We start from the raw sequence: 27310 nt of genomic DNA on the forward strand, positions 1-27310 counted from the left end.
AGCCCCCGCGCCCGCTCCGGCCCCCGCGCCCGCGCCCGCCCCGCCGCCCGCCGCCAACAGTCAGCCCGGGCCCGCCGCCGCCGCCGCGCCCGCGCAGGTGGCCAAGGCCGACTCGCCCAAGACGGCGGTGCAGCCGGCGCCCGCGCCGCCGCAGGCCCTGGCGGCCAGCTGCCCGGCCGGCGCGGGGGCCGGCATGATCCTCGGGCCAACTATGCAAGGGGCGCTGCCCGCCGCTGCCGCCGCTGGACTGCCGCCGCCGCCGCCGCCGGCCCCCGGCACCCCCACCGGGCTGCCCAAGGGCTCGGCCAGCGCGGGGCCCCAGAGCCTGCCCAGGACGCCGTCGGCCACCAGCGGCGGGATCCGGGCCACGCTGACGCCCACGGTCCTCGCCCCCCGCCTGCCGCAGCCGCCTCAGAACCCGACCAACATCCAGAACTTCCAGCTGCCCCCAGGTGAGTGGCCGCGTCGGGCGGGCCTGGCCGCCCCCGCCGGGCGTCCAGGAAGTTGTGGGGCTGGCAGGGCGCTGAGGTCACGGGTCTCGCGCGGGCCTGCCGCGAGGGAACCGGGGCGCTTCCCTGCCGGGTGCGCGAGAGTGTGTGCGAGTGTGAGTGCGCGCGCGCCCGTGGGGGGCCGTGGCCGCGGGGGTCCCTTTGCTCGGGCAGCGCTGGTCTTCAGCTCGCTCTCTGCACTGCAAAGTTTCTGGGCTCCCACAGTGCAGCAGCTCCTTTCCCGGCCGTGTGTGCCCCTGCCCGCCCCTCCCCTCTTTTCTCCCCTCCCCTCCTCTCCTCTCCTCTCCTCTTCTCTCTTTTCTCCTCCCTCCCCCCCCTCGGCCCCCCCCCAGCCCGCGGCGGAGAGCTGTGGCGGCGGGCCTCCAGGGGCACGGCTTGCTGGGTTGTATAGCTCGCGTCCATGCTTCTCCCTGTTTGGTGCTCCGCCTCCTGGTTTTTGGGGCTAGTTGTGTCATGGCCTGTGTCCTCACTGAACTTTGCTGCTCCTCTGCTACCCTGGGCTGTCATGGAGGGCTAGGCACTCCTCCTCCCCCTCCCCGCCCCACTGGTGAGGTCAGGCAGAGTAGTGACACTCCTTGTGGCTGGGCAAGTCAGCGTGGAAAGCTTCCGCTTCCCTGCTTACACCAGGATGGCAGAGATCCCAGGTGAGCCCTGGAGGGATCCTGGGGCACACACCCTTCCTGGTCCCGGTCCTTGCTTCCACACTGTGCTGCCCGCTTTCTGCGGCCCCTGTGGGCCGCAGTACGGCGTTCCGATGAAAGGGTGGGTGCCCAGCTGCTTTGCTTCGTACTCTCCAGGGAAACCAGTGGACCTCTCGGAGGTACCGGCTGGGCCTGGTGACGTGCAGCCGTGCGCTCCACAGCCCGGGCCCGCTCTCGGTCTCCCGTGTCAGCTGGACGGTTGGTTAGGGTTCTTCAGGTCTGACGGCCCAAGGCCCCCCACAGCATCCCAGGTCATGCTGCTTTGTTTGGGGATTCCCAAGCAGAGGGACGCCTAAGCAAGCCGAGGCGCCCCAAGTCCTCTTCCATCCTCCTCACCTCAGCTGCCTGCACTGCTCTGGCTGAGTTTTCCAAGCGCTCCTCCCTCTCCGGCTAGTGATCTAGTGATGGGGGGGGCAGGGGCTTGGGAGCGGCGCTGCCGGTGGCCCCAGGGATGCCTGGAGCAGAGCCGCTGGTCACCTTGACCGAATGCCCGTGTCTTCGGAAGGAGAGGTCTCCTTGTCAGAGCGTGTGAGGCCCGGCCCGGTGGCAGCGCTTGCCGGGGAGGTTTTGGTGGGGGTAGGGGCGGGGAAAGCCGGCGCCCTGCCTGACTTCTGGGGGTGCTCGTGGGGGTTGCTGCGCTCTGAGGGAGAAAGGGGACGTCAGAGAAGTTGTGGGCGAGGTGCTGAGATGCCCCTTAGGACGCATTTGGTTTGTTTTTTAGGTTGTCATGGTGTTTTGTTGAAGGTTCTCTTTCACTCCTTATGTGTGTCTTGGTCATTGAGTGGAGAATATGGCTGATTGGTAGTAACCTTAGAGAAAAGGAATTCGTGGTTGTAGTGTATGGTGTAAAATGTCAAAATATTCTTTCTCTATCTGTAAAAACGCGTTTCGGGTGGTCCCTCACGGTTCCGCACTTGCCTTACTCAGGGGAAAGACCATCCCCCCCCCCCCTGTACTTTTGTTTTGTTATTTAAAACTGGTGTGAGCTCCTCAGTAGCTGGAGAGGTGGGCGCCTGGCCTGGCTTGGCCTCACTTCCCAGGGCCTGTGCGATGCCTGTAGGGGTGGTGGGTTGGGGTTGGCTGGATCCCCTGGGTCTGAGCCTTTGTGTGGGTGAAGCCCCCTTATTTCTGCCAGGGGCGGGGGAGGAAGCTGTGGTTGGAAAGGGGCATCTCTGCCATCTTTGTCGTGGGTGACCCTGGGCTCACTTTCGTCTTCTGTTCTAATGTCACCATTAGAGATGTCTTTGTGTGACAGACAACTCCTTGAAAAAAACTGTAAACATACCGACTCTTTGCAAGAGTTGTCACGAGTGTTTGCGTTAAGTCCCCCGTACTTAAGAGCAGAGAGCAGCCCATGTTGACATTTGGGTGACAGATGTTCTCTAGAATGGAAAAGATTTATATCCATGTCTTCATTGCCCCCCACCCCCTGATCTCCACCGATGGGGAACTCTGATCATTTACCTCACCTCATTTTTATAACAGCAGAAGCAGAAAGAAAAAGTAAAAAGTTCGACCCTGAGACAAAGTTCTCTTTTAAGTAGTATAATTCTGAAAACCAAAAGGACAGAATATAAATACTCTAGTTATATGCGCGGTCAGGAAATACTAGGTTTTCCTACTTGATGTTTCCTCCTCATTGAAATCTTTCGTCAGAAACACGTAGAAAGAGGTGAGTGGCTTATAGAAGTAACTACCCTTGGCCAATAGCTCGTTCTCATTACAACCTGGAGACACAAACACTTGGGAAGGGCTTAGGGGCAAGCAGGGTGGCGCAGGCTGCCCCGAGGTGTCCACTGGGCTCACGGACTGCTGGCGGTGGGAGTGTGTGTGAAGGAGGCTTGCCCCTCGGTGCCTCCCCTCCCGGCAGGTCGCAGCTCCAGGTGGGGACATGTGGGACCGAGGTCTCACCCGGGCCTGACTTGACGTCAGCCCTGGGCCTTCCTTCTCCACTCTCACTGCACACGATGAGCCCGTGTGGACTTTGGTTTTAGCAACTTCCATCTTAATATTCTTTGTCAGGACAGTTTTGTAAAGAAGCGTTGATGTTACTGTAATTAATTTGCTCGTTTGAAGGTACCAGAGTCTAAATTTTATCCACTGTGGTAATGGCAAGAACGGAGAAGAGGTTTTTGCTGCAAAGGCAGTTGTCCCAAGAACTCTGGAAAGCCCTAGTTTCATACAGCTTAGAAGTCATAACATCGAAGTAATATTATGATTTTAGTTGAACGAAGAAAAAAAGTGATATGACACCAAAATGAGCATGTGCGTAAATGGTTCTCAGAGATCTTTTCAGATAGATGCTGCGTGACAGATGCTTATTCCTGTGGGTGCTCTCTTGGCCTGGCACGTGGACGTCTTCTGCGACGTCCGTCCGTTTGTCCTGCTTTTGCAGAGAATTCTCTCGTGTCCCTCTGAGCTTTGGCTGGAGAGTAGGTTCTCCTCCTAGGACAGAGCACTGTTTCCTCACCGTCGATGCCTTGGCCTTGGCCCGTGGGCTTGCCCCTCACTTCAGATGAACGCTCTCGGTGCTCCTCTCCCTGCTTGGAAGGACAGGTGGCCAGGGCATTGGTTCCCACCCACGACGAGGGCAGGTGTCTGTTGGTAGGGAAAGGAGGAGCCCAGTGGTGGCCGATTGTGCTGTTTGGGCCAGGCCGGGTTCCAGGAGGGCTGACCCGGAGCCGGACGGTGGAAGGTGGAGAGCCCAGTGCTGAAGGTCTGGGCCACTCTTGCCAGCCAGCGCTGTGGCATGAGGGATGTTTGAACGTTTAGATTTTGTTGCTTGACGCACTGCGGCCTTCTTTACTTGGAGCCTCGGTGGCCCAGCTAGAAAGCCGGGCTGATGGGTTCGTGAAGCGGATCTGACGGGGATGGATGGGACACGGGGATGGATGGGACACGTGGCTGTCACGTCGCGTTCATTACGCATACGCTGTCCCAGTTACGGGACGTTTTTCTCTGGGCTTCGAGCGTCATGTTGCTGTAGATGTAGTGAAGTGTGAGGACAGCTTTACTCTCATCGGAACCGTACCGGCCTTAGACACGTCCTCAGTCACCTGGGAGTCTGGTGCCGTGGCTGACTCTGGTTATGTGAGTGAGAAAGTTGCCGAGGTTGTCACAGGAGGGTCACAGATCCTGGGGACATGTCCTGCAGCTGTGGGGGCAACGTAGGCCAAAGGCCTTAGAGTTTTCCTTCTTACATACCTGGGTAACAGCGACATTTGTAAAGAAAAAAGAAAAATGGCTGTTGGGGAGCCATGTGGGGCAGAGGTAGCTTCCCCGAGTGTTTGCTTCGGCCCTGTGGGCTCGGAGGACCGGCCGTCCTTCCTCACCCTGTCTCTGGGCTTTGCCCAGGACTGTCCCCCTCGTCGTAAGTGTGGACAAAGCTGTCGTGGTGGCTGGGGGTGGCATGGTGTTTCAGGCACATGTGGGTGTCTTTTGGAGCTCATCTGTCAGCAGGAACCAGGAAAGGGGTCCCTTAGACCCTCCCGGGGTCTCCGTCCTCTCTTGCTGCTGACTGTACTCGGGCACAGTACGTGCTGTGTGCTTACAGCAGAATTACCGGAGTTTGAAAAGTCGAGGACTTTCCATGTTTGCCCCGTGAGAGGTAGGTCCGTACTTGCTAGGGCCCCGTAGGGAGGTGTTTAGGAACGTGGTGTGTTTGCTTCCTGGGTGGTGGATGATGGTGAACCCAAGGGGCAGAGGGTCCGGTCCCAAGACTGTTCTGGTGCCTTTGGGCCACAGTGGTTGAGTGTCCGGATCTAGTTGTGCCGTGCGAGTTGCCCTTAAGTCCCTGCTCAGAGCTGGGCAGCACAGGACTGACCTGGTTCAGACCCTGCCCTAGAAGGGAAGCAGCGCGGTGGGACAGAGCAGGGGTGCGCACGTGTCTGTTTCCTTGAAATCCAGACAAAGGTCGTTCCTCGGATGCTTCCAAAGCCCGGTTCAGCATATAAACGTGAGCTTTCCTCCTTTTAGATGATGCATTTGAAGAAAGCTTCTTTATAAATAGCTAGTCGTCTGTGAGTTGATCGAGACGTAATTAGCAACCGTTTTTGAAAATCCTGAAGCAGAGATTTAAAAGGACTCTGGAGAAACTTGCCTTAGGTTTAGGGAATTTGTCAAGTTCTGAAAAGCACTTTTCCTTCTCACGTTGACAGTAAGGTTTCTTGATTGTCCCGGGAAACAGTGACCGCTGAGGGCTCTCACCCCCGAGACTTCTTACTCCATCAGGCCTGTGTAGTGAGAGCAGCGGAGGAGAGAGGGACGCTTTGCCACAGGAGCCCCTGCCCTGGCTGCTGTGCACCGCGGGGGAGGGACCGTAGTTTCTCGCTGGGCCTGAGGCTGCTGTTGGGTAGGGGCCTTGGTGAGCCACAGACACGGGGCTTCAGTGCTGTCCGCCCGCAGTCAGCACTTCGTAACACCCCGCGGACTCGATCAGGTTCTGTGGACTTGTGTTTGCGCCCTGGGAACTTTGTGCGTCTGTGGTCTGGCCGTGGACACTTCTGATGACAATTTGTGATTCCTACATATCCTTCCTATCTGTGCTGAGGGATTAAAACCTGCAGAACACAAAGAGATACAAACATTATCCACAGTTTGTGCCCCACCTTCAACTTAAAAAGTGCGTGGACACCCATTCCTTGTCTGGCTTTCCTCTGCGGCGGCCTGCCTGGTGGTGCCCCTGCGTGTGAGTGGATGGAACCCCTCCCAGTGTGGGTGTGCGAGCCAGGTGTGCATGGGGCCTGGAGGCTCAGAGCCCCTCTGCCCCTCTACTGGCCTTCGAAGTGGAGTTGGGCTTTCCTTCTTCTACCCGGAAGTTGGAGTCTAGTGGGACCTCTCGGCTTTCTCTGTGTGTCTATCAGTCCATCTGTCCCTGTGGCCGTGGGGAGGGGGAAGGAGGAGGGATGCGAGCACTTCTGTGACTACTGATCTCATGAGGAGGGTGAGACCAGGTAGCGGGGACGTCCTCCCTGACATTGGGGAACTCGCATCCTAGAGGGCATATTTTGAAATGTTTTCCAGCTCCAGAGGTTGGGGAAATCCTTAAATGGTTCTTTATGACCGTGTTGAATTGCATGTCAGATTTAAGAACCGAGGAGCAGGGGCGGCTGGGTGGCTCAGTGGGTTAAAGCCTCTGCCTTCGGCTCGGGTCATGATCCCAGGGTCCTGGGATCGAGCCCCGCATCGGGCTCTCTGCTCAGCGGGGAGCCTGCTTCCTCCTCTCTCTGCCTGCCTCTCTGCCTACTTGTGATCTCTGTCAAATAAATAAATAAAATCTTAAAAAAAAAAAAAGAACCGAGGAGCAAAGTGGTAGGAAGGTTCTGTAGCTCTGTGGGGACTTGTTTAGGTGGCAAGTGGTCTGAGTGGACGTTGAGTGGACAGAGCGGGACACAAGGGGCCAGGACAGCTAAGCCCTCCTCCTCGGTGCTGTGCGTGGCCTGCCAGGCCTGTGTCCTGTGGACAGAGTGGCAGGTGTTGGCCTGGACACTCCACAGAACACAGAAAGCCCTCGTGGGGTCAGCCGATGGGACCCAGAGCTTTGGGGAAGGAGGGAGGTACTGGGGTGTGGGGTGGCCATACGTGTGGACGGTCTTGTGTTACCATTAGGGCTGAAAGGGGAGGGAAGGCAGCTTTTCCACTCTTTTTTTTTTTTTTCAAGATTTTATTTATTCATTTGACAGAGATCACAAGCAGGCAGAGAGGCGGGCAGAGAGAGAGAAAGGGAAGCAGGCTCCCCGCGGAGCAGGGAGCCTGGTGCAGGGCTCGATCCCAGGACCCTGAGATCGCGACCAGAGCCGAAGGCAGAGGCTTAACCCACTGAGCCACCCAGGCGCCTCCAGCTTTTCCACTCTTAACCTCTGTGCTGAGGTGCGTGGGGCCAGCACGCGAGGAGAGCTTCCAAGGAATCGTCACATCTTTCACCTAGGAGCTTTGTCTGGGTGGTTTTTAATATTATCCGTATCCGGATTTACGCAGACAGACGCTTCGGGTTAGTGAACACAGCAGGTAACTGGGCCCAGCCTGCTTGGCTCAGAGTTTGATCCTGTAGGAGCTCCGAGCCGTGTCCCGCGCCCCCACGTCGGGGGAGAGAAGAGGAAGGCGCTCTCGACTGATGTTTTAGTGGAGCTACAAAGTGTTAGAAAAGTATTAGTCACTTGAAAGTGGCTTCTTTTTCTACCCTTTTTCTTCTGATTTAAAATTAGTTTTATTCATTATGGGAAGTTTGAGAAGAAAAGAAAACCACGAAGAAGGAAATAAAGTCACTCGTAATCTCTTGTTGCTCCGGCCCACGTCCTCTGAGCCCGTGTTTGGTGTAGAGGGACTTCCGACTTGTGCGAACTCAGATCGTTGGGGTCCCGTCTGCGTGGCGAGTGCCCTGCCCCTGGTGGTCTTTGAAGCGCCCCTCTTCGTCCCGCTTCCCGTCATCGCAGGCCGAGGCGTCCCCACAGGCTCCTGTGCTGGGCTGCTGGGACGTGTGTCCCCTTGTCTGTTGTAAATGACCCTCAGGTGAGTGTCTTTGTGCGCAGCTCTGCGTGCGTCTGGTGGGTTGAGCATTTCAAGTCTTTGATACAAATTGCCTTCTTGAGGGCTCAACCACTGATGCTTTTTAAAACCGTGGTTTTTAGAACCGTGGCCAAAACAGGACTTTTTAGAAACTGATTTGATTCTAAAGTTTCCTTGGAAGGTGGTATATGGTTTTAAGGTGTATTTCTTCGACTAAGTGAGGTTAAACCTTTCCCCAGGGATGTTGATTGAGACTGTGGCCTGTTTGTTCTAGGATGCCGCTGAGCCAGTCCGCAAGGTGGGTGGGGGTGCGGGGCTCCAGCTCGGGGGGGCCTGAGGCCAACAGAGCCCCTGCTTTTGGGGTGCTTGAGTTGGGCCGGGGGCAGGCAGTCAGCAAGCAGAGTGTGAGCACGTGTTGTCGTCACGGTGAGTGCGACGGAGGGATAAGCAGCACCCAGGGGCTGAGTGGGCGAGAGTGCCGCTGGCTGCACCAGGACGCCCTCCCGGGCCGTTGGCGCTGGCACTGAGACCCGGACACCTGCACAGTAAGAAGGGGACGTGTGTGCCCGACCGGCAGACAGCAGGTGCGCAGACCTGAGCTGGAGGGGCCCTGGGATGTGGGTGGGCCCGGTCACAGAGCCGCTGGACCCTGGTGTGCCGTGGCGGACTTTCTCTCAGCTGTGGTGGGGAGCCGCTGGGGCTTTTAGGAAGGCCGCCACCACTAGTGTGTTTTGCGATCACTTTCGTGTCTGTGGCCCATGGCATACAGGGACAGTTGGTCAGGGGCAGGGTGGGCGGCCCGGTGTGGAGGTGGGGAGCTGAGAGATCCAAGGCATCCCGGCGTGACCAAGGTGGGGTGCTGCAGTGAGGGACAAGAGGGCGGGGGGACCACGTTCCTGTGTGGAATGTGAGGTTTGTGTCTGAGCAGGTGTCAGGTAGCTGCGGGGGAGGGCAGAGAGGGCCACAAGACGTCCGAATTTGGGAATCACATGGCATATGGTGGAGGTCTTGGCCACGTGAGTGAGGCCCCCAAGGGAGTCTCTGCCGAGCAGAGCAGTAAGGCTGCCTCTCGGGGCGACTGCTTCGGAGGAGGGGAGAGGGGAGGAGGGGCGGCGGCAGAGAGCCGGCCGCCCGCTGCCAGAGGTGGACGCAGGGCAGAGGCTTGGGACGAAGGGGCAACCCTGAGTGCTGGCAGCCCCCGGGGGAAGTGGACACAGGGCAGTTGTGGTTTCAAGAGCTTTTTATAAAGGAGGGCGTGTGTCAGTAAGGCGGCAAGTACCTCCTGGCCGCTTGGCCTTTTCACGTGCGGAGGTGGCTTGGGACGGGCATCCTGTCGTCTGACGTGCTGCTTGAGTTGACGGCTCAGGTGGTCTCGCCACTGCGTGTGCGGCCCCGGCTCCCTGCTGTGCGCCGATGGACGGACTCGTGCGTCTGAGGGTTCCAGAGCCAGGCGGTCCCGCTGAGGACACCGAGACCTGTGGAGGTAAACGGCTTTGCCAGGACCCCTCAGCCCTTTCCCCGAGAGGCACGGGAGCCCCGGGTCACCTGTGCACTTCCCGCCGCATCTCCTGCCCTGTGCCTCCTCAAGGCCCTGCGCACGCGGGGACCGCGCCGTGTCATGAGGAAGTCCACAGAGGGTAGTGTCCCGAGCACACGGCAAGAGGCAGACTCAGCCCAGAGCTGCCGCCCCCATGCCGTGGAGACCCCGGGGGCAGGAGTGCGGGGTGTCCAGCGGCTGCTGGACTCCGTGGACCACCAGGGACTTGTGCTCTGTGCTCCCGAGCGGCTGTCACGGGCTCTCCTTTGCACGGGCTGTGGGCACTAGGGTTCGGGCAGTCCTGACGGCTGAAAGAGGCCGTGAATGATCAGGACTGTGCTCTGGTCTTCAGGGGCCCGTCCCTTTCTCCTGACCACAGATCAGCTGCGGCCTGTGCCTGGTCGGCTGTCTGGGCAGACAGCTGTCAGTCCTGCTCGTGGCCCCAAAGGCCCCGGTGATGCTTGGTGAGCCGGATCAGTCCGTTGTCTGTGCACCTGACTGGGCACCCAGTCGGGCTCAGACTTGTGCGGGAGCTGGGCAGTTCCTGTCCTCAGGAATTACTTTCTGATAGGGTTGTTCGTGAGCCACAAAGATCGGTTTGCAAGGGGAGGAGATGGGGCTAATTCCATTTCTGAAATGGAATCTCGTTAGGCCCCCCCGGCCCTGCTGTAATTACTCAAAACCGGCATTCTGTCTCTTATGGTCTTTTCTGGACCCTCCAGAGTTTTCTCTGCTGCTTTGAACTGATGAGGTAGCCCGTCAGGGTTGGTGACGTATTCAGCAGCTGAGAAACTTTGTTCGAAGTGTCCCCCCAAAGCTCTAGAGTGACAGGTAAAGACAGCCTCTGGATGGGCCGCCAGAGCCCAGAGCCCGAGCGAGTCCAGGCAGGCGTCCTGACCGCGCAGGCTTGGTGCTCGGGGACAGCCCTGGCTTTCCTCTCATGCTGGGGGGTTCGGACACCAGTCACTGGGCACCTTCTGGGGTCTTGATCCTGGAACCGATGGTAGAGGCTGCCCGCCTCCAGTGTTGGGGGCTTCCCAGTCCATACACAGCTCTGTGTGTGTCACTGACCCTCCTCGGGGACCCGGTTGGCTTGGTGACTGGGGAGGCTGCTGGCAGTGTCCTGGAGCGAGTGGGGCTGCCGACCTCAAGAAGACTGTTGTCCTCCCCAGTGGGAAGGCCACTGGCCTGGCCTTCAGGAGGCCTCCAGTCTCAGTCCCTCAGAGACATGGTCGTGAGTGGCCATGTGACACTGTGCTGTGGCCTGCAGAAGCCCGCTCTGGCTTGGCGTTGGCAGGCCTGATGGCAGAGGTGTGCTGGGCACCGAGAGTGGGTTGGGGATGGTGTGTGCCGCAAGTCCGTGTCAGTGGCTGTGAAAGGGTGCGCGCTGTTCGGATCCGTGTGTTGTGGGTACGCGTGTGTCCATGTGTGGGGGTTCGCCAGAGGGTGTCCTCCGACTCTGAGGAGGTAGCTGCTTCTGGGCTGGTGGGATTGGCCTGGGCATGGACACAGTTACCTTTCTCTGTAATATTTTATTTTTCTTAAAGAGACCTGAAGCTGTTATGGTAATTTTTTTTTCTTTTTATCAACCCATTTGTTTTTATTTTAATTTTTTTAAAATTTTATTTTATGTTTTCAGGGTTCCGAGATTCATCGTTTATGCACCACACCCAGCGTGATTGCTAACAGGCGCTTGTTCTGGGGGACAGAGCCCCGGAGTGCTTGCTCTTGCAAGTGTGTGTGTTTTATTTAGGATTTTTCAGGCATGTCTGGGATGTCGTCATCAGTGGATGCCCAGTGCAGCGCCAAGGGCAGGGGCCAAGTGGGCTTCAGGCGTGGGAGGGGGTGGTCTCAGCCCCTTGGATACCGCTGTGCCCGGGCGGCTGTCTGCGCAGACAGCTGTTGGTCCCGCTCGTGGCCCCGAAGGCCAGGCTGTGACACTGTGTCCCCACAGTGTCACGCTGCCTGTGCGCAGAGTCCCTGGACGGCCTCGCCGCCTGCTGCAGGACAGCCCCGCTTGCTTGCTCACTGAGCAGCTCCGCTGGTCACAGCCGCGCCAGACAGCTGCTCTTCCCGCTGCTGGGACGTTCTTCTCTGGGTACTTGCGCTCCTCATCCAGGCCCGCGCTCCCGCACTGCTTCCAGACCCCAGCCTCTGTGACCCCCGCAGAAGAGCAAGGCGCTTCCTCAGGATTGGGGTGTGGCCCGCTGAGGCCTGTCTCTGTGGGTCCTGCCGGTGGGGCAGGTGGTCGTGAACCCATCCAGGTGGGGCTTTCTGCGGGGTCAGCTGTCGGTCTCCAGCATCCTCTTGCCGAGGACGCAGGAGCACCCGAGGGCAGGGAGACCGGCTTGTGCCGCCTTCCTCCGCCAGCCCCAGCGTTGGTGTGGCGCTCACGCGGCGGGGCTGCCTGTGGCGTGAGTCAGGGAGTCTTCTGGAGGCGTTTGTGGTCTGTCCACCTGGTAGACAGGCCATGACTCTGAAAGGCCATTAATTGAGATGGAGGACTAATGGGGAACAGGCTCCGCTTCTGGATCTTGGATGCGCAGGACTGAGTCCCTCACACTCTTTGGTCCCTGCCTGGGCTGTTTCATGTGGTCATTTAAATAGTTCCGTAAGCACCTGCGAACACCACCCACGGAGCAGCTGGGACCCTGCCAGCGCCCATGTGACCGTCCAGCCCCCACCTCCTCCACCTGACCCCCTCGCGTGCCGTCCCTTCTCTGTTCCCGCCTGCCCGTGGCCTCTTCCTGAGCGTTGCTGAATGTGTGTCTGATCCGACTTGAAGTTCGTGGAAAGGCTCTGTGCTTGGGTCGTCTTTTGGGACGTCCGCTCTAAGCCGCTCTCCCGTCCCATGCCGTGTGGTGTTCTGGTGCGTGGACTCAGCACGTGGACGCACTCCCTCTTGCGTGGCTCATGAGCTGGGCCCCCCCGTGCTGCCTGGGGCTTCCCCCCACCGGGCGGTGTTCTGCTTGGGAGAGGCGGGCAGGCTCTTGTGCCCACAGCCACGTGCCGGAGAGATTTGGGGCACAGGCTGTGTCTGGAGACGCGGGTTCGTGGTTCTGGATGTGGCGCATGCGTTGTCCACTGAATGTCCACGTGGGGTTGGGGACGCTTGGGATGGGGTCTGAAACTCAGAAGTGGGCTCAGGGCAGGGATGTGGGGGCTGGTCCCTAAAGGACTGGTGATATTTTAGGAGCACCCAGCTGGCTTAGCTGTTAGAGCACAGGACTCTTGTCTCCAGGCAGGGAGTTCAAGCCCCGCACGGGGTGTAGAGCGGACTTCACAAAGGACGGGGCGCCTGGGGGGCACAGTCATTAAGCGTCCTTGGTCTTGGCTCAGGGCATGACCTTAGGGTCCTGAGGTTGAGTCCCGCCCTCTGCAGAGTCTCTCTCTCCCTGTACCCTCCCCCACCCGCGTGCCCATGCACTGCACTCTCCTGCTCTCTCTTTCTAAAATAAATAAATTTTTAAGAAACGAAGAAGAGAAATGAAGAAGAGTGATGTTATTTTAAACCATGAGGATAGTGTGCTAACCAGGTTTGGAGGAGGTGTGATACAGCCGGGAGAAAAGAGGACAGGCCAGAGCCCTGTTCTGGGACCTTCTGACACCTGGAGGTGGAACAGGAGGGGAGCAGGGGAGGCAAGGGGGCCGCGGCAGGGGAGCCCGCCAGCTGTCAGGCCATGGGGGTTAGGAGTGTGTCAAGGAGCTGCCTTCCCCTGTTGTGTGTTGGCGGCCAGTTAGGGAGGTGAGGACGGAGCTGCCTTTGGGTGTGGCCCCCAGAGGCTGGAGGCTGGAGCAGGCCAGACCTCTGTGGGAGGTGGGGAAGTGACCTTGGGGTGTTCAGACAGTTTGGGGACGCTTGTTTTGGGGAGTGTAGAGCCATGTGAACAGAGCATAAGGACAGTTTCTTTTGCTGTTGCTGGACTTGTTTCCTCAAGATTGGAGATCTTGGATCTGTGCTGTTGAGGCACGGATGTGGACGTGGCGCGGGCCGCATGCGGATTTGAAGTTTCTAGCACCAGGTTCAAAAGGACAGGAAGTGTGAAAGTACAGATGACGTTGGCGTTAGTATGCTCAGGTAACCCTACGTGCCTAGGTGTTTCCGGGCCACCACTGGTCCTCAGACTCGTCATCCAGAGCCACTGGCATCCCCTTTCCTGTGGCTACGCCCTTAGGTACTCGGCGGCTGCCCGTGGCTCGTGGCTCCTCCGTGTGTACTTACAGGTGAGCCAGCAACTGGCCCGGAGGCTGAGAGAGGGAGAGAGTGGGGGCCGGGGCCAAGGGGCCCCCAGGGCTGCAGGACAGTGCAGCCAGTAGGCTGCAGAGAAGGAGGCTGGTCCCAGGCGCTGTGGGATCCAGGGCGTCTGGTCTGGCCTCAGGGACGGCGGCCGAGAGGACAGGACCTGGGGTGGCGGGACCCTGGGTCCAGGAGGGCCGTGTCTCCAAGTTCCTGCAGCCTCTTGGGTGAGGGAGGGGAAGGGGCTTAAGTGGCTCAGCCGTGCCCCCCTCAGGGGGTGAGAGAAAGAGCTTGCCCTTTCTTGGGGGCAGCAAGTGCAGGTGGGGGCCGCTGGCTGGCAGAGAGGGGATGGGAGAGCCAGTGGCACTCCTGCCTCCTTTCTTGGGAAGGGCAGGGAGGCTGGCGGCTGTCCCCAGGCTTAGTGTGGGGCGGTGTGCACTGTGGCCGGACTGCCACAACGCACTTTGTCATCACAAGGAGTCTGTGTCCTGGGATCGCACCCAAAGCAGAGTTCTCTTGGAAGAGGCTCACCCTGGCAGGAGAGCAGGTGGCCGTGCGGAGGTGGCCGGCAGGGTGTAGGTGGCCTGCAGGGCTGGAGGAGGGTCCAGTGCAGGCTGCTCCCTGGGGTGAAGGTCACCGGCTCAGCAGGGTGGACGCCAGGGTGGTGGAGCCCGTGCAGTGCTGTGATCCGCTGGTTCTGGCGGCGTGGCCTCGGGGGGCCCAGATAGCAGCTCTCAGAGCACGCGCGGCCTGCTCCAGCGTGGTCCTTGGGGCTGCTGTCTGCCCGAGTGCCGTCCAGTCACTCCTGGAGGGCCGTGTGTGGCAAGCTCTTGTCCCCCCCACCCTGGAGCCCGAGACACCTGTGGCCTAGCCTCGTCTCTCCAGGAAGGAGGCCCCGCAGAGCTTCTCCTTGTCAGCTCGGCGTTGCTGGCTTGGGTCCGTGTCAGAGGTCCAGGCGTCCAGGAGGAGGGCAGTGTGTGCTCTGATTCCGGTGGGAATTTCCTCCCTTCTGAATAATTTCCTGCCGCTTCTCTCTTTCAGAATTTCCTTTCAGTTTGTCGTGAACATTCTCTTGTGTCTGGGTGGCTTGTTTGCACGTGTCCTGCCCTGCGTTGGGTGCCGCCCTTTCCTGTTCTTCCTGGGTTGCTTCTTGGCAGGGGGTGGGGCACCGATGCCTCGCACCAAGGATGGGGCCGGTCGCGTGCACAGGTCTCTGTCTTGTCGAAGCCTTTCATGGAGGGTCTGCTGGTCCTGGCTGGTGGGAGCATGGTACAGAGGAAGGATGGAGAGCCGTCGTGGCACCCCGGGACCTCTCGTCTCATGGTGGTCAGGTGGGACTAGACGGGACTTGTCGATGCTGGAACGTTCTCTGTTTTTTAGGAAATGATCTTGTGGGTATTAGTTCTACTGCCTGGAGCTTGGATATCCTGCCGTGAGCCCCTGGGGGTACTGGAAAGACCCCCCCCACCCCGCTCTTCTTTCTTGAGTCTGCTTTCCTCTTTCTGCCTCTGCTGGGATCTTGTCTTTCTCTCTGCTCTCTCTGTTGGGGGTGTGGTGCCACGTCCCTTCCTTTACTCTTGGCTTTGTGGGCTCTCAGCGGGGTAAGAGGCGTGGGAGGGAGACAGGAGGTAATTCTGCTGGTCAGCGAGCTACCCACGGGCTACTGTAAGGCGGTTTGGGGCACCGCCCTGGATCTCCAGGTACCAGCAAAAGCAGCTGTTGGTTTGTAAAGAACTTACTTTTTTTTAGAGCACTTTAAAGTTCACGACAAAATTAAGAGGGAAGTACAGAGATTTCCCCATACGTGCCCTGACCCCCCACATGCAGCCTCCCCACTGTCAGCATCTCCCAACCGAAGGTACATTTGTTATGATCCAAGAACTGGCACTTTGCCATCTCGTCGTCCCTCAGGCTCCTTACATCAGCTTTATCTCCGTGTGTACGTTCTGGAGGTTTGGGCAAATCATAAAACATACATCCGCCATCGCAGGTATCAGAGTGTTTTCACTGCCCTGAGAGTCTTCTGTGCCTGCCTGTCCGTCCGTCCCCACGTCCCACCCCTGGCGGCCCCTGGCCCTTCTATTGTCTGTAGTTGTGCCTTTTTCGGGACGTCCTGCGGTTGGCGTCACACAGCGTGTGGCCTTGGAGACTGGCTCCTTTAACCTAGTGATGGACATCTGTGGCTCTGTCCTGTCTTCCTTGTTGGAGAGCTCATTCCTTTTTACCGCTGGTTAGTAACGTAATGTTTTCTGGACCTGCCCCAGGGATAAGTGTGCTTATCCCTCCTTCACTTAACGGCGTCTCCCAAGTGCTGGCAGCTACGGATAAAGCTGCTATAAACGTCCATGTGCAGCTTTTTGTGTGGATGGAAGTTTTCAGCTCCTTTGGGTAAATAACAAGAAACAGGATGGCTGGATTGATGGTGAGAGTATGTTTAGTTTTGCAGCAAAACACCAAGCTGCCTTCCGAGGCACCGGGCCACGTGGCGTTCCCGCCAGCCACGTGCGAGAGCACCCGCTGCCCCGCGTCCCGGCCGGCGTGCGGGGCCGTTGGCGTGGCGGGTGTGGGCCCTTCTGACGGGTGGCGGGCGTCTCACGGTCATCGGCGCCGGCGTGTCCCGGATGACCCGGACGGACGGGGAGCGTGTGTTTGGGTGCTCGACTGCGTCCGCGTGGCCTCTGCGGGGAGGGGCCTGTCCGGTCTCCCGCCCAGTTTCTAGCTGGGCTGTCTGTGTGCTCGCTGCGAGGGGCTAAGAGTCCTTTCTGTATTTTGGGTGACGGTCCTTTGTCAGACGCTTCTCTGGCAAACGTTTTCTCCCAGCCTGTGGCTCGTCTTCTCGCTCTCGTGGCGGTGTCTCAGACCAGCCGTTTCTAATTCTCGCGCGGTCCAGCTCGCCAGCTTTCTCCTCCACAGATCCTGACTTGGCCTTGTGTCTGAAAGGTCATGGTCATCCCCAAGGTCACTTGGATTTCCTCGTGGGTTATCACTTAGGAGTGAGTTGATAGTTTGCACTTTACATTGACGTCTGGGATCCACGTTGAGTGAGTTTTCCTGAAGGCTGTGAGTTCATGTCTAGAATCGTTTCTCTGCGGGTGGACGTCCGCCCGTGGGCTCAGCACTGATTGTGGAAGAGCCTGCAGGTCCCCCAGCCCTCAAGTGTCAGCTCTCAGAGCTGTCACCTGGCAGTTAGCAGTGCCCCAGGAGAGCTTAGTTAGTGCAGCCGTCGACGGCCACTGTCCTCCACCCTGAGCACAAGTTCAGTGTTTTCAGAGAAGGATTCCTGGTACAACAGGGTCTCTGCTCTGTTGTGTTGCCTTTGCTGCTTTCTCAGACATCGTTGATGGCCTCTGTGGGGTCTGTTCTGGGCGCTGTCCCGCCCCATGCTCTGCCGGTCTCTTCTGCGGGACACACATGGGACGGCTGCGGCTTTGTGGGAAGTCTCCACGTCGGTAGTCACCCTCCAACTCTGTTCTTCTCCTGCACTGACTGGGCTCTCTGGGTCTCTTGCCTCCTCTCCGTGCAAACTTTATTATTTATTTATTTTAAAAAGATTTTATTTATTTGAGAGAGAGAGAGAGAATGAACGTGAGTGGGTGTGGGGGGCAGAGGCAGAGGGAGAAGCCGACTCCCCAGTGAGCAGGGAGCCCCATGCAGGGCTTGATCCCAGGACCCCAGGATCAGGGCGCCCCTCCGTGTGAACTTTAGAGTCTCTTTGTCAATATTGATAAGGTAGCGGGCTGGGAGCTGACTGGGGCGGCGTCCGGAGACGGACTTGGGAGGAGCCGCCACCCTGACGGTCTCGAGTCTCCGATCCATGAACGTCGGATGTGCCTCCGTTTATTTCGTTTTTCTGTGATCTAATTTATCAGGAGTTTTGTGTTGGCTTTCCACAGATCTTACATGGATTTTGTTAGGTGTTTGGGTGCTGGGGTAAGTGACAATGTATTTTCGTTTCAGACTCTCCGCTTGTTGTTAGTGTGAGGACCTGACGGGGGTTTGTAAACGGACCCTGTGGGCCGCGGCCGCACTGTAGCCGCTGTTCACATGCAGGAGCTTCTTCCGTCATTTTTCCCCTTTTTTTTTCTTTTTTACCTCGGTGATCCTGTGATCTGTGAGCAAAGACAGCGTTTTGGCTTTTTCCTCTCCGATCCGTACCCCTTTTATTTCCTCTTGTGTGTTGCGCCGGCGAGGACTCGCGGTGCTGTGTGGAGGACCGGCAGCGGGAGGAGAGCTCCTTGCTGTGTTTCCCATCTTAGAGGAGAAGCTTCGAGTGTCACCAGTAAGTAGGACGCGAGCTCCCGGTTCTTTGTGGCTCATCTTTATCAGGCTGAGGGAGTTCCTCTTTTTTTCTTGGTTTTCGGAGAGTTTTTATCACGAACGGGGGTATTTTGGGAAGAGGCGTCAGTGGAGGGAGAGCCTTAGGAAGGTCCTGCCACGTCCAGGTCTCTCTGTTTGTGTTCTCAGGAATATGCCTTGGTCTAGTCAGGGGGATGGGGACGGCAAGAGACATGACCTGTGTGAGGGCCGGTGACGGTGACGGGCCAGGGGACCAGTCACAGGAGGAGGGGGAGCGTAGGATGGAGGCAGGAGAGCGGCCGTGAGTTTTCCGCCTGCTGGGGTGGGACAGCGAAGCTCGGCTCCGCGCATCTCCCGCGCTCCCCACCGCCTTCTTGCCGGCAGGAGGTGAGGCTCAGCTTGGTGAGGTGCTTTGCCTGGGGCCTCCCTGCCCACTGGAAACCCTGGTCCACTTGCCCCTCCCTGGCCTGGAAGCCAGTCATGATGGTGACCCAGTGGGGACAGGTGTTAGCACTGCTGTGTCTGGAGGCAGGGCCAGTTGGATGGCACAGCTGAGGCCGGTGGGGGTCAGAATTGCTGTTGCTGGAGTCAGCAGGGTGAGCCTGTGCGGGGAAGTGTGGGGAGGGGCTTCTGCGGGGGCCAGAGAGCTGCGGGTGGGGGGTGCTGGAGGGGACGAGCCCTGTGAGGGAGGGGAAGTCGGCTTTGACTCCACAGGTGGTTCTGCGTGTTGCTGTCCTGAGCCAAGGCCAGTGGGGGGCTCCGGTGGTGACAGCCGCCAGTGGGGCTCCCGTGAGAGCTGGGCTCCGCGGCTGGCTAGCGGTGCAGGTCCCCCAGCCCTCAAGTGTCAGCTCTCAGAGCTGTCACCTGGCAGTTAGCAGTGCCTCAGGAGAGCTTAGTTAGTGCAGCCGTCGACGGCCACTGTCCTCCACCCTGAGCACAAGTTCAGTGTTTTCAGAGAGGGATTCCTGGTACAACAGCTGTCCCAAAAGCAGGCCCCTCTTTGGTCTGGGGTTCGGGTGAACAGGCACCAACGCGCTCCAGGACCAGCCGGTGTTGGCCGCGTCCTGCAGGAGGGAAGTGGCTCAGCCCAAGACCTGCAAGGCTGTAGGGGACTTTCAGGGGAACTTGTGGTACTTGTGTTGGAAAGTGACCCCGCCAGCGAGGAGGCATCTCCGTGTGGGACAGAGTGGGCATGTTGGCCAAACACGGTTGGGGTGGCTGGGGTGGGGTGGGGGTGAATGTTGGTAGAATGGTAGAGGTAGGAGGAGAAAAGGTCTGGGAGCGGCCCTAGATATGGGGGTCCCACGGGAACAGGATCACGGGTAATGCGTGTTAATCGGGCAGCCCCTGTGTTCGAGGGTCCCGGTGAGGAGTTCTAGGTGCTGGTATTGCTACAGGAGGCCTGTGGCTCTGGTGACTGTGCCACCTTCCACATGACCGGAACTTGCTAGCCTCCGCGTGTAGTCCGGCGGGCTCTTACCGTGGGACCCGGGAACCAGGGCTCGCTTTCCTCATGGGGAAGCCCGACTTGCTCTAAAGCAGAGTGAAGCCCTTTGGGGTCGGGCAGCACGAATGCTCCCTTTACCGCACAGGGGAGGGGCTGAGGGTTGAAGTGTCCTGGGCAGGTGCCCCTTTTGTAAGATTTTGCCCCCCACGCTAGGAGTCCGTTTTGTCAGAATGACCCTTGGTGCCCGCGCGCCTCTGCGTGTGGTTTCCAGACGGAGTCCAGCAAAGACATCACCCGGCGCTGCTTTCGTCAGTCTTTACTTTTCTTGGACGCACACTCGGAGTTTCCCTCTTGTGCGCAGGGCTCCTGTTTCGGGGTGGGGGGTGTAAGGAAGCGCGGTGGGTCTTTGCCGTGTGGTCTCGTGGACTCTCAGGTGGGAACCCGGGCCTGCTCGCTCACACCGTGGCGTGCCGCTGCGGAGAGGAAGGGCGTCCGCAGAAGCAGAGCGCGGGCTCTGGGATTGTCCCCTGTGGCACTGCACACACTGGCCGCGAGTCCCCAGAAGTGGAGTGTGTCTCACCTGCACTGAAGTCACAGGGGCCAATCGTTGTGACCGTGGATTTCCCAGACGCAGACACAGATAGCCTGGGCTGCAGTGGGAGAGGTCGGCGCACTGGACTTCAGAATTAAAAGAAAACTTCCGCCGCTTGACAGACGTTAAACGAGAAGGCAGGCTTTGGAGCGGAGCCGCGTATCTGACCGAGAACCTGTGTGCCGGGCACAGGGAGGACTCTTCCCACTCAGTGGGCAGAAGACAGGCAGCTCTGTCTGTTAAGAATGGGCAGAAGGTTGGAGTAGACACAAAAGAAGGGATAAATGTGGCCCCCAGACATGCGAAGGGAGGCTGACAGTGTTGGCTATCGGAGAAGCACAAACCGCAGCCCCAGGGGGAGACCCCATCGCTTCCATGCCCACTAACGTGGCCAGAACCAGGAGGACGGGCTGCATGTCCTGCCAGTGGGTGTGGGGGTGGTGGAGCTCGCTGGCCGCGGGGAGGGGGAGGAGGAAAGAGAGTGGCCGTTTACTTGCCGTGGCCCGCAGCCCGCTCCAAGAGCCCGTCCGTCCACGTGAGACCTGCCGGGGGCGTTTGCAGCAGCCTTACTGACAAAGAGCCCAAATTGGGAATCATCGACACGTCCATCAGCTGCACAGCTTGTGGCCCATCCGTACTCAGTGCTCAGGACTCGGTACTCCGTACTCAGTGATACAGAGGGCCAGAGGACTGACACCTGTGGCTGTGCGGAGGGATCTAGAAACTCTCTACCAGGTGCAAGGAGCCAGGCTCAGGGCACCGCCAGGTGCATGACTCCCATTTCTGCGAGACTCCAGGAGAAGCTGACGGTAACCACGGCAGTCACCTGCTCTGGTGTTGCCGTGTGGCACCGGGGGGCTTTGTAAACTGGTGGGATTTATTCAAGTCTTGGTTGCGGTAGTGACTGCACAACTGTGCCTTCTGCTCAAACTCTCAGGTTGTGCAGTTAAAGTGGGCAGACTAGATTTCTCGTAAACTGGATTTCAGAGAAAAGGACACAGTGCCTCTTTCTCTGTCCGCCTGGGTGCCGCGCACTGTTTCAGGAGAAGGAGGGGTTGTGAGCTGCCGTGAGAGTGCTCATGTGTTTGTGTAAAGTGTCAGTGTCTGCTGAGAACGGGGTACGGGGGAGCCAGGTGCTGGGACTGGCTTTTGGGAGCGCCTTGGGAACGGCCTCGCCTATGGCTGGTTAGGTCTGGTCCTAGATCTTCACTTTTCTTACGACGAGATTGAGCACAGACAAGCGTCCGTGTGCGCCAAGGAGAGGATGCTGGGTTGCGTGGAGAAGGGCCATTGCCCCCCAGGGACCACCTGAGTCCGGGCTATGTTGGCTCTGTTCAGATGGAGGCATCTGTCTTGTCTTCAGGGGAGGATGTGGAGTGTGCATCAGGGGCTGGCTGTGCGCTTGAGCCCACGGCTGCGTCTGAGGTTTCCCTGCACGTCTGCCTGCTTCAGAGTGACCATAGTCTGGAGCTACAAGCAAGCAATGTCTGGTGTTTAGATAGCTGCTTTCCTTCAAGTAAATCCAGCAGTCCCCCCTTCTCTGGGCGGGGGGGGATCCATCGCAGACCCCGGGGACCCCGGAAGCTGAGGGCAGAGCCACTCCCGCACACACCATGTGCTCTCTTCTGCACGCACGCACCTGCCGTCAGGTGTCAGTGATGAACGGGGCACAGCGAGGGAGTGTCAGGAACCACGGATGCCACAGGACAGCTGTCACCACGTGCGGTGACCAGAGTTGTGTGAATGTGGCATCTGGCTCTGGAAACGCCTTCTGGTCCTGTGCTCACCCCTCTGTGACCATGGGATGAAATGACGTGAGCCACGCGGGCGGGGGACGAGCGGGAGGGAGCACCTGACCTTCTGCCCGTGTGTCTGTGGGGCCCCGTCACTGAGAGCGCGGGTGAGGGGCACAGCTATGATGCACACTCATCCTAGGAGATTTGACAAGGACAAGAGAGTCCAGGAAAGACATGAAGAGTAACCCATAGTCTTGTCACCAAGTGATCATTGTAACTGTCTCTGATATGTTGCTTCCTTTCTAAAATTTCCAGGTCCTCAAATGTTGTGGTTAGTTAAAAACAACGTAGTTTTGGGTGTCTGGGTGGCTCAGTTGTTAAGCGTCTGCCTTTGGGTCGGTCATGATCCCGGGGTTCTGGGATCGAGCCTGCTTGGCAGGAAGCCTGCTTCTCCCTCTCCCTCTCCCTCTCCCTCCCTTCTCCCCCTCCCTCTCCCCCTGCTTGTGTTCTCTCTCTCGCTGTGTCTCTGCCAAATAAATAAAAATCTTTAAGCAAACTACCTGGTTTTTAATAGATGTGTACTTAGGCGTGCCGGCTATGTGCCAGGCACATGACACGTGGTGTGGGTGCTGGGCATGTGCACGGGCTCTGGTCTGCTCCCCAGGTGAGGCAGGCTAGGGTGTGGGCAGAAGGGTGCTCTTTAGATGGGTGGTCAGGGAGGTCACTGCAAGGAGGGACAGGACAGTGAGCCCCTGGAGTGCTGGCAGAACTTTCCATACAGTGTGCGGAGTCTGGGAGTAGCCGGTGGGGCAAGTGGTCACCGGGGTGGAAGAGGCAGCAGGCCCGCCGGCGGGTACGAGCATGCCAGCTGGCAGTGGGAGCTCGTGGGTGGCTTTCATGGTGGGCTTACGTGGTGGCTGGGCCACTCCGCCATCTCCCTTGCCCACATGGCTGGGCTTGGCCCCTGGGATTAACTTCTGCGCATCGACGGGTGGGTCAGCCGCGCAGGGGCGTATGGAGGTGGCCGCTTTCCGCATCGGGGGCAGGTGTCGGGGGACGGCCCCGCCTGTCCCTGCTGGCAGTGAGCATGCTCTCCCTTCACCTGGGTGGTCTCGGCACACTGCTTGGCCAGGGCACCGCTTCTGGGGTCTCGAGAGAACTGCTGTAGTGTTTGCCATTCAGGTCGCTAAGAACAGCAGGTTCCCCTAAGTTCTTGGAAACGGTGTTTGTGTCTGTCCCTTGCACGGAAATCTTGGATCTGATGACCTAACCCTGTTCATGCACTTGACCTGTCCTACCATATATCAGTCTCAAGATTAAACAGTAAAACCCAGGTTTAAGGTGTTCCGCGGTGGTTCGTGTGTCCCAGCTCCGTTGACGTTGCTCTTTGTTCTGTGTGTTTTGTTCCCAGTTGGATACAGTCTGGCTCTGTGTGTTTGGGCTCCTGCTCTGTGCGAGGAGACTGCCCCTGGCACGAGAACGGGGTCTTCACATGCCTTTCACCTGTCCCCTCTCTCTTGCCGATCCCTAGGGAGGGTTCAGAATGTTTATTTTCATTGGTTTCCGGGCCATTCGTTGTGTGTTTCTTCTTGTAAAAATCCTCACGTTCACACCTGCACACCCCCTGCCCCCTGCTTGCCCTCTTTCTCACAGCAGAGGTGTGTGTGCTCCGGTGTGTACCTTGACTTTTGTCCTTGACGATGTCACCTGGAGATCATCTTCTGGTGGCATTTCGTTTTAATTGAAAAATTAAATTTTACATGTAGTTACCTCAGAGAAGAAGCCAGTTCTCCCGGTGACACCGTCCTGCCTGTGCAGGCTCTGGTTCCGGAAACCGCTGGAAGGCAGCCGTCCAGACGTTCGATCTCCCCGGGGTGCAGCGAGACGCCCGTCCTCGGCCCCAGCTGGCTGTGCCGGGGAGCACTGGGCTGCGGGGGGTGTGTGTGGGCAGCTGGCGGTCCTTCCCTGCGGAGGTGAGAGGGATCCCGGCGTGGCTCCCCGCCATCGGCTGTGCCGCCTGCATGGGGTGACTCAGCCTCCTGGAGACGTGCCAGCCGAGCCCACGGGGTCTGAGCAGCAGCGGAAGAGCTTTCCGTGGGGCTGGGGGGGCGCGTGAAACAGACCACAGAACGCTCCTGTCCTGAGCGTGCGATTGTCTTGAGAAACGTGTACGCCTGGCTGTCTGACGTCACGGCCCAGATGGCGCCGTGCCCCTCAGCCCCGAGGGCCTCTCGTGCCCTGTCGTTGACGGAACGCCTGGGCCCGGCAGACGTCGGCTTTGTGTGTCTGTAGTCGTGGCTGCCTCTCTGATCGTTCACGGAGACGGAGCTGCGCGTCGTGATGGGGTCTGGCTTCCTCGCACGGGCCGAGGTCCGCCCTGTGGCCGCACGCACGTGCCCGTCGGCTCCCCGGGCTCGGACAGTGGGCTGTCCCAGCCGCGGCGGTAGTGAGAGCCGTGTCCCTGAGTGTCCGCGGGCCAGGCCGCGTGTGGGCATGCGTGTGCACGCTCGCTCCCGGCTGACCTGTGGCCGTGGAATTGCTGAGGCCCGGGGCAAGCCTGTGTTCAGGCTCCTCAGAAGCCACCGCTGCTCCTGAGTGCTGGTGGGTGTGGGCGTTCCGTGCTGGGCGCGGGGTCAGCCTCCGGCAGTCTGGCTGCGGGTGGGTGTGCAGTGAGCCCCGCGGCTTGACCTTCACGGTCGCCTTTCTTGGGTGTGGTCTGCGTCCCTCACCGTTGACCCTGTTGAGCAGTTTCGTGAATTTTAACAAATATGTTGTGTGACTGTCACTGCACTCAAGGTGCAGACCCCTGGCAGCCACTCGTCTGCCCTGTCAGCCTGGCCCTGCGCCTTTGCCTCTGGAGTTGTGTAGACGGGCGCTTGCACGGCGCTGCTCCGGTGTGTCCGGCCTCCTTCGTGTGGCTGGAGGCGGCTGAGCCGTCCAGCGGGGCCTCGCTTCGCCACCTCGCTGGGGAGTGCCGCGCTGTGCACGGGCTCTGGCAGCCAGGCCAGTCCGTTGGCGCTCGGGTTGTGATTCCTTCGAGGCTGTGTGTGTGGCCGGGGCGCCCCTCGTTGGCGGCCGGCCTTTTCTCTCTCCGTCGTGTGGGGCGTGGGGTTCTCGGTTCTCGTGTGGCTGCCTTGATCCGTCTTCTCTTTATGGGGAGTGCCTTTTTGGGTCATGTTTAATATGCTCTTTCTTTTAACGTTTAATGTGCCTTTTTTTTTTTTTAAGATTGTATTGATTTATTTATTTGAGAGAGCGAGCGAGCGTGAGCCAAGGGAGAGGCAGAGGCAGCGGGAGAAGCAGACTCCGTGCCAAGCGGGGCGTCCAACATGGGCTCCATCCCAGGACCCTGGGATCCTGACCTGTGCCAAAGGCAGACGCTGAACTGACCCAGCCCCCCAGGCGCCCTTAATACGCTCTTCCTAACTCCAAGGTCGCAGGGATATCGTCCTGTATTTTCCTCTGCCGTCCAGCCTGTGCTTCGGCTCCGGCGTCTTCCGTCCCCAGGGGCCGGGCATCGGGCTGAGCGTGGCGCGGCGGAGCTCACTGCTCGCTCGTCCTGCACCGCCCGGCCTGCTCGCTTCGAACCGGCCTTCCTGACTCGCTGGCCCGCGTCCCCACGGCCGTGCGGCAAGTTTTACCTGTGGGCGTCCTGTTCTGGGCTCTCCGCGGAGCTTTGTTGGTATGTCTGTGTGTCTTCCCGTCTGCGCCGCCGTGACCGTGTCGTGCCTTTGTGTTCACGCTGGGGCAGGGCCACTTGCGTCTCCCCGAGAAGTTCTCCGCTCATCCGCGTTCTCGTCTTACGCCTGCGTCTGTGGGTCGTGGTCAGAGGCCCGTGGGAGTCCCGCAGCTGCTGACTGGGATTGTACCGATGCGCGGCCAGTTTGGGGGGTGACGTCCGTGCTGTGGTGCGTGTGTGCTCAGGAGTGTGATGTCTCACTCTGTTTAGGTCTTTCATGACACCCTTCAAGCAAGTGTGCGTATTTTTTCCATCCAGGCCTTGCACGTGTTTTGTTGGAGTCATTCCAGGAGGCTGTGAATAGTAGTTTTTATGAAATGGGTTTTCGGGGCGCCTGGGTGGCTTATCTGGTTGAGTGTCTGACTCTTGGTCTCGTCTCAGGTCTTGAGCTCAGGGTCGTGACATCAGGCCCTATGTTGGGCCGACACGCCGGGCGTGCAGCCTGCCTAAAAAAACCGCAGAGTTACATTTTCTAGTTTTTGTTGATGGTATGCTGAGTTGTAGTCGAATTTTGGATGTTGATCAAAGTCTAGCAATCTTACCAAACTTTCGTTGAAAATGTGTGTGTGGGGTTTTTAGTTGTTACACACAGAGAGTCCTCTTCTGTACAGCTAATGACAGTTTTCTTTCATTCAAATTCTTATGCTCCCAACTCCCTGGCCTGTCCTCTGGGCGGTGGGCTTGCGGGGGTCTTGGGTTGAAGGGGGATGATGGCGTCTGCGGATTATTCTGATTTCAAGGGCTGTGCTTCCGAAGACTTAACCGTTGGACACGCTGGTTTGTAGATTCCCTTCATCAAGTTAAGGAAGCTCCTTCCCACTGCTGATTTTCCGAGGTTGTTTGCTTTTCTTGGCGGAGATATTTATCCTGTAGTCGTGAGCGGATGTCAAGTTCATCAGAGGCTTTCTCTGCCGTCTGTGGGATTTGCCCTCATGTTACTTAAAGCTGAACACTGTCACTTGTCAGCACCTTCTTCCGCCCACCTGCGCGCTCCTTCCTTGTCCTCTGGCTTTTCCGGCTGTACCCGCTCTTCCCAGAGAGTGCCGAAGCCGTCAGCTAGGAGCCCCCGGCTTCTCCTTCCCTACAGCTCTTGAAGCCGGCCTCCTGGCCCCTCACCCCTCCTGCCTGGGGCCTTGGGGCCTTGCTCTCCTGCATGTCGCTCTCAGCCCTCTGGGCCCCTTTCTGTGCCCTTCCCCACAGACGCTCACTGTGTCCTTGCCCATGTCGCTGGGACAAGGGGCCTCCCCCCACCCCTCCTGGCGGCCTCAGGCCTCCCCTGTTGCAGTGGCTCTGCTTCCTCCTGGTTAGGCCCTGCAGACCGGGTCCAGAAGGTTCTCCAGGCTGTGTCTCTTACAGTGCCGAGCAGCTCTCCTCCGTAGCATCGACTGACCGTATAATGGATCAGATACGGCGGGTTCGTGGCTAGTGCCTGCCTTCCTCCAGGCATGGGTCCCGCGTCCGCTTTTCTGGTTTGTATGGGTGCTGCTGCAGCCCGGCCCGTCGGAGGTCCTCAGTGGGCATCTGCTGGCTGAGGGAGCGAGTGGGCGTAGTTAGGCCGCTTGGAGCCCTTGGTTTGCTTCCTGCTCTCCGGGGGCTGAATTCTGGAGAGCTGAAGTTTTGCTGGGAATTGTGTAAGGTGCATAGCGTCTGCCTCCTGACCTTGAACCTGCGGTCTCTGAGGAGTTTACTGTTGCAGACCCGGGCCCTGGGTGGGCCTCCAGCCTGGCCCCCGGAGCCTCGTTCTTCGGCGCGGACAGCTCTGTGTGGCCCAGAGAGCTGCTCGTCTCACTGCGCCTTTGACAGATCCGGATTAGCCCGTCTTCTCCCAGCCTCTCCGGCCCCTGCTGGCTCACTAGCTGACAGCATGTGAGAGAGCGCAGGTGCCTGCCTCGGTGTGGACGGGCCTGTGCACTTGAGGTTCCAGAAGAGAGACGGACCGTCCGAGGAAGCAGACGTTGCTGAGTGGAGTGCTGTTGTGGTAACCCTGAAAGGGAGGGTTCGTTTCTCTTTGT

The 27310-nt window shown here is 58.8% G+C and overlaps 1 protein-coding gene across 1 annotated transcript in view; it reads left to right on the forward strand.

Annotated features, from left to right (window-relative positions):
• TAF4 (TATA-box binding protein associated factor 4) overlaps positions 1-27310 on the forward strand; it is a 72665-nt gene that overhangs the window by 10270 nt on the left and 35085 nt on the right. The window contains exon 3 of the mRNA XM_032878709.1: positions 3-452. Coding sequence (XP_032734600.1) covers positions 3-452 — 450 coding nt within the window. The remainder of the gene's footprint in view (positions 1-2; positions 453-27310) is intronic.

This window comes from Lontra canadensis, unplaced genomic scaffold, assembly GCF_010015895.1.
Source record: "Lontra canadensis isolate GAN:19392208 unplaced genomic scaffold, GSC_riverotter_1.0 scaffold65, whole genome shotgun sequence".
In the NCBI taxonomy this organism is placed as follows: domain Eukaryota; kingdom Metazoa; phylum Chordata; class Mammalia; order Carnivora; family Mustelidae; genus Lontra; species Lontra canadensis.